The 12,168-nt window shown below is 37.1% G+C and overlaps 1 protein-coding gene across 1 annotated transcript; it reads right to left on the minus strand.

Annotated features, from left to right (window-relative positions):
- Positions 1-6,302: 6,302 nt before the first annotated feature.
- LOC107781781 (CASP-like protein 5B2) lies at positions 6,303-9,843 on the minus strand. The gene is made up of 3 exons (XM_016602553.2): positions 9,368-9,843; positions 7,678-7,810; positions 6,303-6,842 (listed from the first exon to the last, which is right to left on the minus strand). The coding sequence occupies exons 1-3, from the start codon at positions 9,496-9,498 to the stop codon at positions 6,642-6,644; spliced, it is 465 nt and encodes a 154-aa protein (XP_016458039.1). The 5' UTR covers positions 9,499-9,843; the 3' UTR covers positions 6,303-6,641.
- Between the last annotated feature and the right edge of the window lie 2,325 nt (positions 9,844-12,168).

Below are 12,168 nucleotides of genomic sequence, written 5' to 3' on the forward strand. Positions count from 1 at the left end.
CTTTTGGCTTATTTTTGGCTTATAAGCACTTAATTTATAAGCACTTTTAATTTTATCAAACACGTAGATAAGCTCAAAAGTGCTTATAAGCCAGTTTAACCAGCTTATAAGCTTAGGCAAACACCGTCTTAGACAATAACCTTGTTCCACTGTTCTTGGACTGTAAGCTTCACTTTTCCATTGAAACTGAACTTTCTTATAAGTAGTAGATAACCTTTTCATCCAATTTCTAAAGTAGAATACACATCGATTTATTGCTAATTTGGTACGTTTGCTGCCACGATCTTGCCTAACAGCTGCTAAAAGAGTATGCTTCAATATCGACAGGCTTATTGTCTCCTTCTCTTAATCTTTAAAAAAAAGGAAACATAAGGGAGGGATCACTTCTTTGACAGTCGCTAACCATCGAACAACCCAAATCTTAGTTATTTTAGTTACATTAAATGCTCTTTTAAATTGGATAAGAATTCTTAGTTTATGGCCGCTTCTCATCTACAATAAGAGAAAAGGCTTATATGCAGAGGTGAAACTAGGATTTCGGCCTTATAAGTTCTGAATTTTAGAACGATGACTTCTAATGTTAATATTTTTACACACTTAAACGAATTTCTTAATACAAAATACACTATTTGAGCACAAGTTATTGGGTTCGGCCGTACCCGTGGCTCGGCTTTTGCCCCTGCTTATATGATTGTTCGTCCGCATAAGAACCAATAAGTGTTTGTCGGTAACAAGAGATCAATGCTAACCTGTTTTAGATCAGATTGAGTTCTGAGTAGGTAGTCTAGAGTATTCATAAAAGTAGTATTGGCATGTAGTCTCGCTTTCTGTTGGTAGTAGATTTTTATTACTGACCATTTTTCATTGTTGATCACCTTAGTATTTTGTTATTTTTATTCTGCTTTTATATAGCTTTTATGCTGTCCCTTCGTGTCTATATTTTCATTAATGTAGTGCTTATGATTTCCTGAACCGACGGTCTATTGGAAACAATCTCTATCCTCACAAGGTAGGGGTAAGGTTTGTATACACACTACCCTTCCCAGACCCCACTGTTGCGAAAGCCAAATGTATATAGTGTGAATAAGCCACAACTACTATACCAAAAATTATGACAGCCACCAAATAATAAATAAGACAATAAAGCAACAATAAAGGGAACACTAGAATTTACGAGGTTCGGCTAATTTTGCCTACTCCTCGGACACAACCAATATTTTATTTCACTCCAAAAATACAAGTGAAATAATACTAAAGAGAGAAGATACAAATGCCTTAAACAGATGAGAAGGCAAATGAGAGGTGTTTCTAAATCCTAAACATTAGGCCTTGTTTTATAGGGGAAAATCCCCCCAAAACTCAAGAGCCCACCGATGTGGGACAAAAATTTGCCAAATTCAACAAATCTCCACCTTGGCAAAATTTCACATCTTCAATTTTCTCTCAATAACAAATTTTGATTGTGTCTTCATCTTCAATCTTCAGTTTTCAACAATGTTGATCAAATCCAAACAATGTTGAAACTTGACCGCAGTCACCACCTTTGTCAGCATATCAGCAGGATTCTCCGTAGTATGAATTTTCTTCACTGTGACTCTACCTTCTCTATGATTTCTCGTACGAAATGATACCGAACATCAATGTGTTTCGTCCTTGCATGATAAACTTGGTCGCTAATTGAATAGCACTTTGACTATCACAAAAAATTGTGATACCGTTTTGTTCAACACCAAGCTCCTTTAGCAATCCTTGAAGCCAAATTGCCTCTTTCACAGCCTCTGTAATAGCCATGTACTCTGCCTCTGTTGTAGACAAAGCAACTGTTGACTGCAAAGTAGACTTCCAACTAACTGGTGCCTTTGCAAAAGTAAACACATAACCAGTAGTTGATCTTCGTTTGTCCATATCACCCGCAAAATTTGAGTCACAATATCCAACTACAGACTGATTGTCTTCCTGCTCAAAAACTAACCCGATATCTACAATATTATGAATATACCGTAGAATCCACTTCACAGCTTGCCAATGCTCCTTTCCTGGATTGTGCATATATCTGCTAATAACTCCAACAGCTTGTGAAATGTCAGGTCTTGTGCAAACCATTGCATACATCAAGCTACCAACAGCATTTGCGTATGGTACCTTTGACATATACTCTCGTTCAGCTTCATCCATTGGCGACATAGTAGTACTTAGCTTAAAATGGGGAGCAAGTGGAGTACTAACTGGCTTAGTCTTGTCATCTATGCCAAAACGTTGTAGTACTCTCTTCAAATATTCTTTCTGAGATAAACAAAGTTTCTTTGAACGTCTATCTCTAATTATCTCCATGCCAAGAATTTTCCTTGCCTCACCCAGATCCTTCATCTCGAACTCCTTCTTCAGTTGAATCTTCAACTTATCAATTTCTTCCGAATTCTTGGAAGTTATCAACATATCATCAACATATAGGAGAAGATATACAAAGGAACCATCTTTAAGCTTGTGCAAATACACACAATGATCGTATTTGCTTCTCTTGTACCCTTGCCGCAACATAAACTCGTCAAATCGCTTGTACCATTGTCTAGAAGATTGTTTCAATCCGTACAACGATTTTTCAAGTTTGCACACCATATTTTCTTTTCCAGCAACTTTGAATCCTTCTGGCTGAGTCATGTAGATTTCCTCTTCCAAGTTTCCATGTAAAAATGCAGTTTTTACATCCATCTGAACTAGTTCCAAATCCAATTGTGCTACCAAAGCCAACATAATTCTAATGGAGGAATGTTTTACAACTGGAGAAAATACTTCATTGTAATCAATTCCCTCCTTTTGAGCATATCCTTTGGCCACCAATCTTGCTTTGTAGCGAACATCTACTTGGTTAGGAAATCCTTCCTTCTTTGCAAATACTCATTTGCACCCAATTGCTTTCTTTCCCTTCGGGAGATTGGCCAATCTCCATGTATGATTCTGATGAAGGGACTGTATTTCATCATTCATGGCAATCCTCCACTTATCTTCTTCTGAACTTTGGACAACATCTTATAAGTGGTAGGAACATCATCAGCTACAATTGAGGTTGCACAAGCAATCGTCTCTATGAGACGAACAGGTTTCGTTATTGTTCTTTTTGGCCTGCTGGTTGCTATTGATTCAAGTTGTTGTTGAGGTTCCTGAGTTGGAATCTCCTCTACTGGCTCTCACCTTCCAGAGGGTAATCTTCATTTGTTTCCTCCTCTGCTTCTTGTGTAGGAAAAATAAATTTTCCCTCAAACTCCACCTGCTTAGAAGCACCTTTATTTTGTTTGGTGTCTTCTGTTACCTTATTTACCATAGCAGATTCATCAAAGGTAACATCCCTGCTGAATATTACTTTCTTTGTCATAGGACACCATAAGCGATATCCTTTGACTCCAGAAGTAATTCCCATAAAAATAGCCTTCTTTGCCCTTGGATCCAATTTTGACTCCGTCACATGATAATATGCAGTTGAGCCAAACACGTGCAAAGAGTCATAATTTAAAGCAGGCTTTCCATACCATTTTTCAAATGGTGTCTTGCCATCAATAGCAGCAGATGGTAAGCGATTAATGAGGTGGCATGATATGTAACTACCTCAGCCCAAAATTCTTTGCCCAAGCCAGCATTGGACAACATACACCGTACCTTCTCCAGCAAGGTTCGGTTCATACGTTCTGCCACTCCATTCTGTTGTGGTGTATGTCTGACAGTGAAGTGTCGGACGATGCCATCATTTTCACAAACCTTATTGAAATGATCATTTTTGTATTCACCTCCATTATCTGTGCGAATACACTTGATCCTCTTGCCTGTTTGATTCTCCACCATCGTCTTCCATTTGAGAAAAATTCTCAGCACTTCATCTTTGTTTTTCATTGTATACACCCACACTCTTCGAGAAAAATCATCAACAAAGGTTATAAAATAGTGCTTCCCACCCAATGAAGGTATTTTGGAAGGACCCCAAATATCAGAGTGTACATAATCCAAAATGCCTTTAGTATTATGGATCGCTGTACCAAATTTAACTCTTGTCTGTTTCCCTTTAACACAATGCTCACAAAACTCCAAGTTGCAAGTCTTTACTCCTTTTAACAATCCTTGATCTGATAGAGTTTTCAAGGATTTTCCTCCAACATGTCCCAAGCGCATGTGCCATAGCTTGGTTGTTTCTGCCTCTTTGTCGTCACTGGATGTCACTGTCGCTGTCCCAATAATTGTATTGCCACGATAGCGGTACATATTATTATTCTTCCGATTAGCCTTCATTACCACTAGTGCACCGGAGCATACTCTCATCACTCCATTTTCTGCAATGATTTTGAACCCTTTTGATTCTAGGGCTCCCACAAAGATGAGATTCTTCTTCAAATCCGGTACATATCGAACATCTGTTAATGTTCTGATCATTCCATCATGGTTCCTTAATCGTATTGAACCAATGCCATATGAGGTAAGAGGGCTGTTATCCGCTGTGTGGACGACTCCATATTCTCCTTCTTGAAATTCCACGAACCAGTCCTTGTTGGGACACATATGATAGCTACAAGCCGAGTCCATCAACCATATGTCTGATGATGTTGATGACTCTGTTGTAACTAATGAGAAGTCTGAATCATCACAATCAGCTACATTTGAATCCATAATGGCCTTTCCATTGTTATGTTTGGCCTTATTCTTCAACTTCGGACAGTCTTTCTTCCAGTGCCCTTTTTCTCGACAAAAGGCACATTCATCTTTGTTGGGTCTAGATCTTGACTTGGATCTTCCCTTCTTTGTCCTCGTTTGATTTTGAGGACGACCCCTCACAAATAGTGCTTCTCCTTCTCCGCCCTTCTGTTTTTCTCGCTTTCTTTGTTCATAGTTGTACAAAGCCGAACAAACTTCTCTGAGAGAAACTTCGTCATTTCCATGGAGTAGAGTAGTTTCAAGGTGCTCGTACTCATCAGGAAGTGACGCCAACAACATTAAGGTCAAGTCACCATCATCATAAGTTGTATCCATATTTTGCAAATCTGTGACCAACTTATTGAAACTGGTGATATGTTCATTCATCCGTGGTACCAGGAACATAGGTGAAGTGAAACAGTCTCTTCTTCATGTACAATTTATTTTGACTGTTTTTCTTCAAAAATTTATCCTCCAGTGCTTTCCATAATCTACTTGCAGAAGTTTCCTTTGTGTATGGATATTTCTGCTCTCTAGCAAGGTAGGATCGAATGGTACCGCAAGCAACACGATTGATAATTCTCCAATCTTCTTCTCCAATAGCATCTGGTCTCTTTTCTTCAATAGCAAGATCTAGCCCTTGTTGAAAAAGGACATCTAGAACCTCGCCTTGCCACATCCCAAAATGTTCGGACCCGTCAAATATTTCTACCGCAAATTCGCATTTGACACAATTCTTGTCATAAGCGAAGATGTCAATGATGACGTATTGTTGACACTTGATGTAGATTCTTCTTGTTTATTGTCTCTCATCTTTGACACAAATATTATTTAATAGCTGACGACACAAATCAAGATTATTTCCTTTCTGGTGTGGAAGATCAGACTAAGCTGCAACCACAGAGCATACTAAGACAGAATCTTGACACAGTTACCAAGATAAATCTTTTCTGACGTGGAAGATCAGACTATGCTGCAACCACAGAGCATACTAAGACAGTACCTTGGCTCTGATACCAATTGTTGCGGAAGTCAAATGTATATAGTGTGAATAAGTCACAACTACTATACCAAAAATTATGACAGCCACCAAATAATAAATAAGACAATAAAGCAACAATAAAGGGAACACTAGAATTTACGAGGTTCGGCTAATTTTGCCTACTCCTCGGACACAACCAATATTTTATTTCACTCCAAAAATACAAGTGAAATAATACTAAAGAGAGAAGATACAAATGTCTTAAACAGATGAGAAGGCAAATGAGAGATGTTTCTAAATCCTAAACATTAGGCCTTCTGTTATAGGGGGAAATCCCCCCAAAACTCAAGAGCCCACCGATGTGGGACAAAAATTTGCCAAATTCAACACCCACAGTGTGGGATAATACTGAGTATGTTATTGTTGTTGTTGAGTTAGAGCCTAAAAATCAATGAGGGGTCGTTCCTCATCTTTGAGGCAGAGAAGAAACACCATGCTCTGGATAAAATCTACAGCTACATATAGGTGTTGATCTCCAAAACCAGCATTCTCAAGCCAAAGATTATCATCTGAATAATTATTTACCGTTTCATATGCTACTTTCTGGAAATTAAACCAATATAAACCAATCTCTGTTCCAGAGCAGCTAGAGAGTAAACGTTTCAATTCAAAATGTCCAGGGTCAAGTACTAGTAAAAAAGTGCAGGACTCATACTAGATCTAAATGTAATTGAACTGCAGTAGATTAGAGTACAATTAGGAGGTTACAATTTACACTCAGATCAAAATTGAACTTGAAGAACACAACAGGAAACCGTCTAACCTCAAGCAACTCAATCAGTGCAGAAGAAACTCTTATCTCTTCTGAATATCGATTGTCAAGGAAGATACGGCTACAACCTTGTGGAAATTAGATTTAGATGTGATGTGTCCTTGAAAGTCATTTCAGAAGCAATCTTCTGAGCAGAGAAGTGCTCTCACATCATCAAACGGCAGCTAGAATCCAAAACATCACGTGGGAAGAAATGGCGATAAGAAACCAGGTTATGAACGCTAACACCACAGAGAGCTCAAATCTACCACATGGAAGATGAGGTGGACTACTACAGAAGTTTAAATCTTTTGAATACAAAACAGCAATCCCTGCTGACGAGCACGCAGCTGCAAGTGATAGAGTTGCAGTAACCTGCAATTGAAGTCAAGCCAGTGAACATGAATATAGTTAAAATTCATGGTCAGAGATTAAGATTTAATGTAAAGGGGATACAGCACAGTTATAACGCATCTAAAAGATTAAGATTTCTACGACAAGATATATGCATTATGGAGAGACAAAAAAGAAGAAAAGGAAGTTCTAAAATGAGGTTGAGACGACAAGATTATGGTCAGACAAAGCGAAAAGGGAGGATCTACTTTTGATGGCGGGAGCCGCACAAAGGCGACCAAGCTACCCTGGTTAATTCATGTATAAGAGGAGTTTCCGCAAGGAAAAAGGCACATGATCAATGGAATATCAGTGGCCTGCATGGAGCATGTCAGAATTCATTCAAGGTACTAGTGAGTAGTGACAAAAGGATGTTTGTCGCAGTGAAGGGGAATGTCTGGTGATGATCATGGCGACTATCAAAGAATAAAACTTTTTCAGCACTCAACTGCAGGAAAGAATGGTTTACAGTACAGGGAACATTCTTAACTTTATTTGGGTCAATGACACAGACAAAAATATCAGCTGCTCATAACGAAAGAAACGGTACTTAAAGATTTACATGTTTGCAAATAAACAAGGACAAGTAGCAAAGTAGGTCAAAAAGCTGTCATCGCTTCCAGTGAGGGGAATCATATCATCTATTACTTGGTTAAAATTTTGAAGAACAAGAAAATATAAACTCTTTTAGGGACAAAACATGAGCTAGAAAACAAGAATGAGGAGGATTGAATAGAACAGAGAAGGTGTGTACAGTTATACATATTCAAACACGTCCCATAAGCATGAAAGAAAAAAGCAAACAAAAGATACATACCCAGTCTCCAACAACAAAGAGGCTCACTAAGACGGGATTTTGAAGGTCTCGTTTTATCCTCAAAGCATAGATGTCTAGACATGCAAGTCCAAAACTCCACAATACTTGAAGTCCCATTGATGCAATCAAATAGCTGCAAGATATGCCAAGTATTCTAAGAAAAAAGAATAACCATGAACAAAGAAAGATATGTATACTGAATGGAGCCAGTGATCTATGTGGTTCAATAGGGTGATGGAGAGACTGAAAATATTGGCTTACATTGACGCAAAGAATGATTTAAAAGAGCATTATTGTACATTTACATGAGAATAAATATGGAAAAACAACTCAGAATTTCAGATAAATCTGACATAATGGGCAAGCCTGTTATCCACAGAGTGTCAAACCATGTGCCAGCTGGCCCTCTGGGATATCTCGGTTATCAGAAAAAATATGCCAAGGTCTGAGAAATGTAAAGTCGAGAGTTAGGGACCAAGCCTCGGTGTCAATACATGAAGGTCCCTCATCAAGTATTATTCAAATGCAAGGATATCCACATTTTACCCTCCCCTTTTTGCTTTGGTACAAGATCCCTTTTGCATTGCAGGGCGCGCTTTCACATGTTTAACTTTGCTGTATAGAAGATGGCAAAGTTAACAGCCAGCGATCTCTTCTGGCAGTTTTAGATTAGATAGGGCGTGTCTTATCAGGAAAAAATGAAATTAAATAGGTCTACTCAGATGAAATAAGATATATTAGAATGCATGCACATAAGTTCCTAAGTTAGAAGCTAGTACGCATATTATACGCTACAATTATAATATACTCTACTTGAATGTTCATTAAATTCTTTCCGTTATTTCAATGGGACACTCAAAACTACTTCATGAAAAGTGGACTACAGTACTTATTAGTTCCACAGCTTAACTAGCTTAGAGGAAAAGTGGATGTTCAAACGCAAACGGTGGACACGCAACTACTCCCTCTGTCCCAATTGTGATGCACTTCCCTTTCTAGTTTGTTCTAAAAAGATGATACCTTTCTATATTTAGAAGAAATTTAACCTTAAATTTCTCATTTTACCTTTAATGAGATGATTTATAGCCACACAAGTATCTATATACTTTACCACAAGTTTCAAAAGTCCTTTCTTTCTTAAACTACGTGCTCAATCCAAGTGCATCACATAAAATGGGATGGAGGAAGTAGTTACTACCCCGGTTCCGCTTTGCACCTATCCTTTCTTCTATAATTCCTTCAGTTTTCATAGATATCAAATATAAGTGCATAAGGAAAGTTTTGAACCATCAAAAACCATATTGTTGGTTAAACATAGAATTATGTGATAATGCAGTACAGATATAGAGTAAAGAGTCATTGAGCTAAACATAATCAAGAGAACCACAACAAGGAGCCAATTATCCCATCTTGCCACTTAACAACAACAGCAACAAAAGATAGCTAGATAATAGACAACAAACAACAATAACAACAACAACAAACTGAGTGATTTCCCACAAGTGGGGTCTGGGGAGGTAATGTATACACAAACCTTATCCCTACACCAAGAGGGCGATGAGGCTATTTTTCCGACAGACCCTCGGCTAGAGAATAGATGAGAAGAAGCATAGGCCACAAGTAATAACAACAACAACAGGAAATAAAGATAGCTAGAGAATAGACAAAAAGCTAATAAAGAAAGGCATACCAGAAAGCAGTGTAACTAGAGAAACCAGAAGCAGAAACCATGACCCCAATTGAGCCACCTGCAAATAAACATTGCCCAAACCTCAATAGCAACCCACTCACACTTCCTGGACTTCCCACCAATTCCTTCATCCTTCTATTACTTCTACTATTCTTATTTCCAACCAAATACTTATCAAATTTCAGACCTTTAAGCTCCACATAGCCCTTTAATCAAAAGGGCCCTTTCAACCCTAGATCCCTGTACTTTCCCCAAATTCAACAACCCCATTTACCAGATTACTGTGCATAGATCTTTACATCTATGTCTGATTTGATGAATAGATGATTAAAGATTGTATCATCCAAACAATGTACCAAATTGAACCGTTGAGCTAAAAATGCAATTAAAGAAAATAGACTATTTTGATGGTTTTATTTCATACTTTATAGTATATGGTAGCTAGATTAATGTAAATTAGTACTCTCGACAAGAATGGACAGTAATGGCGAAGCTTTGTACTCATTTTGATAGTGGTGCAGTCTGGCCCGTGGGAGACAGTCCAACGTGGCCTTGCTTTATTATACTTCTCTTCGCTTTTAATCTTCTTTTGATTAAATTGCACATTCTCCCCTTGAAGTTTAACTTTGCGCATATTTCTCCTATAATTTTAAACGTTAGGTTAGTCTTCCATATGTAAAGTTTTATTAACGAAATTATATTGATCAACAAGTGAACGATTTGTACCTTATGCTTTCCTTAGTATATTTTAGGCAAAATACCTTTTAAAAAAAACCCTAAACTTGGCACACATTATTGATTGCATCCTTGAACTATTAATTACCCCTTATATACTTGGTTATTCGATAGTTGTTATCCCCTTGGGCAATCTATGGCATGCACTCGCCTGTCACTTGAATTTTTCTGTCTATGTGGCATTAATTTCTTTAAAATAAAATATATATTTTATCTTTTTAAGTATGTTACCTTTTTAGATAATTTTTTCGAATAAAATTTATAATAAAACTTGGCTAGAACTATATTATTTAGGCTATTTTTTATTTGGCTAAAATAATAAAGTTTTAGTTTTTTTTTTTTTTGAATTTGACCTGAAAATAAAGATTTATACAATTGAAATAAATAGGCAAGAATATATAAAAAAATACATAGTTTGAACTTTATTATTTTGGCTATAATTTTTTATATAGCTCTAAATTATGGTGCTCTAAAATATATTTTTTTACAGATTTCACCTGAAAATATAAAAATACACAATTGAAATAAATAGTCATTGCATCAAAATAAGAAATAAAAAGACTGTACAATTGCAAGTTCATTATTTTGGCTATACTTTTTTTATTTGATAAAAAATAATGGAGTTGTAGCTAAAAAAAATTATTCGTTTGACTCGAAAATAAAAATACAAAATTAAAATAAATAGACATTATATATAAAGAAAAAAACAGGAAATATACACAACTGGTACTCCATTATTTTTGCTAAAAGTTTTTTATTTGGCTACAATGATGCAGTTCCTACAAAACGTTTTACAAATTCGGCCAAAAAGAAAAAAAGAAATATGCAGTTGGAACAAATAGACAAATCGTCTTCACTATGCTCTCAGCTCACGTTAGCTAAACGTGCGCCGAGTGTGGTTGCCATGGCTAGGGGCAAGGTAGAGGAAGAGGAAGACCAAGGAAGGTTCCTAAGACACCAATCTCTAACATCAGAAGCTCAATTAGCAACAAATCAATGGATGGACAGGACATGCAGACACCGAAGCAACATGACGGAGTTGGAGAAGGAAAGGGTGAAATTGATCCATCAAATAGCTCAGAAACTAGTAGGAACTGGCGCTGAGCACTTCAATTCAAGCTAAGCAAAGCTCGATGAAGGAAATTGCTGGAATAGAAGGTAGCTCCAATGGAACAGTAATAGAGGTGGCGATGCAGGTCAAACAAGCAAGGAAATTGAAATCGAACAAAGAGAGGAAGCAAATGGATGCAGAGATGAAGTGAATACAGTGGTTAATGAGATGAACACTACAGAACGGCGACCTGAGCACAAAATATGGTCAAATCTATTTCAATAAAATCGAGTTGCTACTCAATGGAATGGCACTGAAATATGTGCCTCCTCAGATTATAGATGGACAAACTGTGGTACAACTTGAGATGCAACATGTGAAGGAAGCAGAAGAGAGATGGAGTGCAGCGATGATTGCTTATGTTGTGGGTGAAAATCCAGGATATAATGTTATGGGAAGGTATATTGCTCAACACTGGCTTGATATTATAGAACCAGATTTGTTTCTTCATGAAGATGGCTATTATGTTATAAAGTACCAAATATATCTGATATGCATAGAATTTTTTATGTTGGTCCACATACTATACGAAATAGGCCAATAATTTTCAAGCCTTGGTCCCCAGATTTTGACATTAGCAAGGAATTCTTAACTGATATTCTCTTATGGGTGATGTTTCCAAAATTGCCAATGAGTTGTTGGGGAAATTAAATGAAGCACTAAGTAAAATTGCTAGTGTTGCTGGTAAGCCCCTGTTTGTTGATGAGTGTACCACTAAGCAAACAAGAATCTCCTATGCAAGGATACTTATTGAAGTAAATGTGACTAAAACCTTGCCTACTGAGATTATGGTAATGGACCCTAGAGGAAGAATGTTTCAACAGGAGATAATATATGAATGGAAACCAGTGTATTGTGACAAATGCCAAATTATAGAGCATATATGTCATACTCAGCAAGGACCTAAAGAACAAAAGGAGATACAACCAAAAAGAAGAAGAGAGCCAAAGAAAGT

Source organism: Nicotiana tabacum, chromosome 5 (genome assembly GCF_000715075.1).
Source record: "Nicotiana tabacum cultivar K326 chromosome 5, ASM71507v2, whole genome shotgun sequence".
Classification (NCBI taxonomy): Eukaryota; Viridiplantae; Streptophyta; class Magnoliopsida; order Solanales; family Solanaceae; genus Nicotiana; species Nicotiana tabacum.

Bases quoted from the DNA above. Each gene is read 5' to 3' on its own strand.
- LOC107781781 (XM_016602553.2), bottom strand. From the start codon at position 9,498: ATGAAGGAATTGGTGGGAAGTCCAGGAAGTGTGAGTGGGTTGCTATTG. The intron at 7,811-9,367 runs GTATGCCTTTCT...CATATCTTGCAG, and splicing joins TCTAGTTACACTGCTTTCTG to CTATTTGATTGCATCAATGG. The intron at 6,843-7,677 runs GTATGTATCTTT...CTTCAATTGCAG, and splicing joins TCTTTGTTGTTGGAGACTGG to GTTACTGCAACTCTATCACT.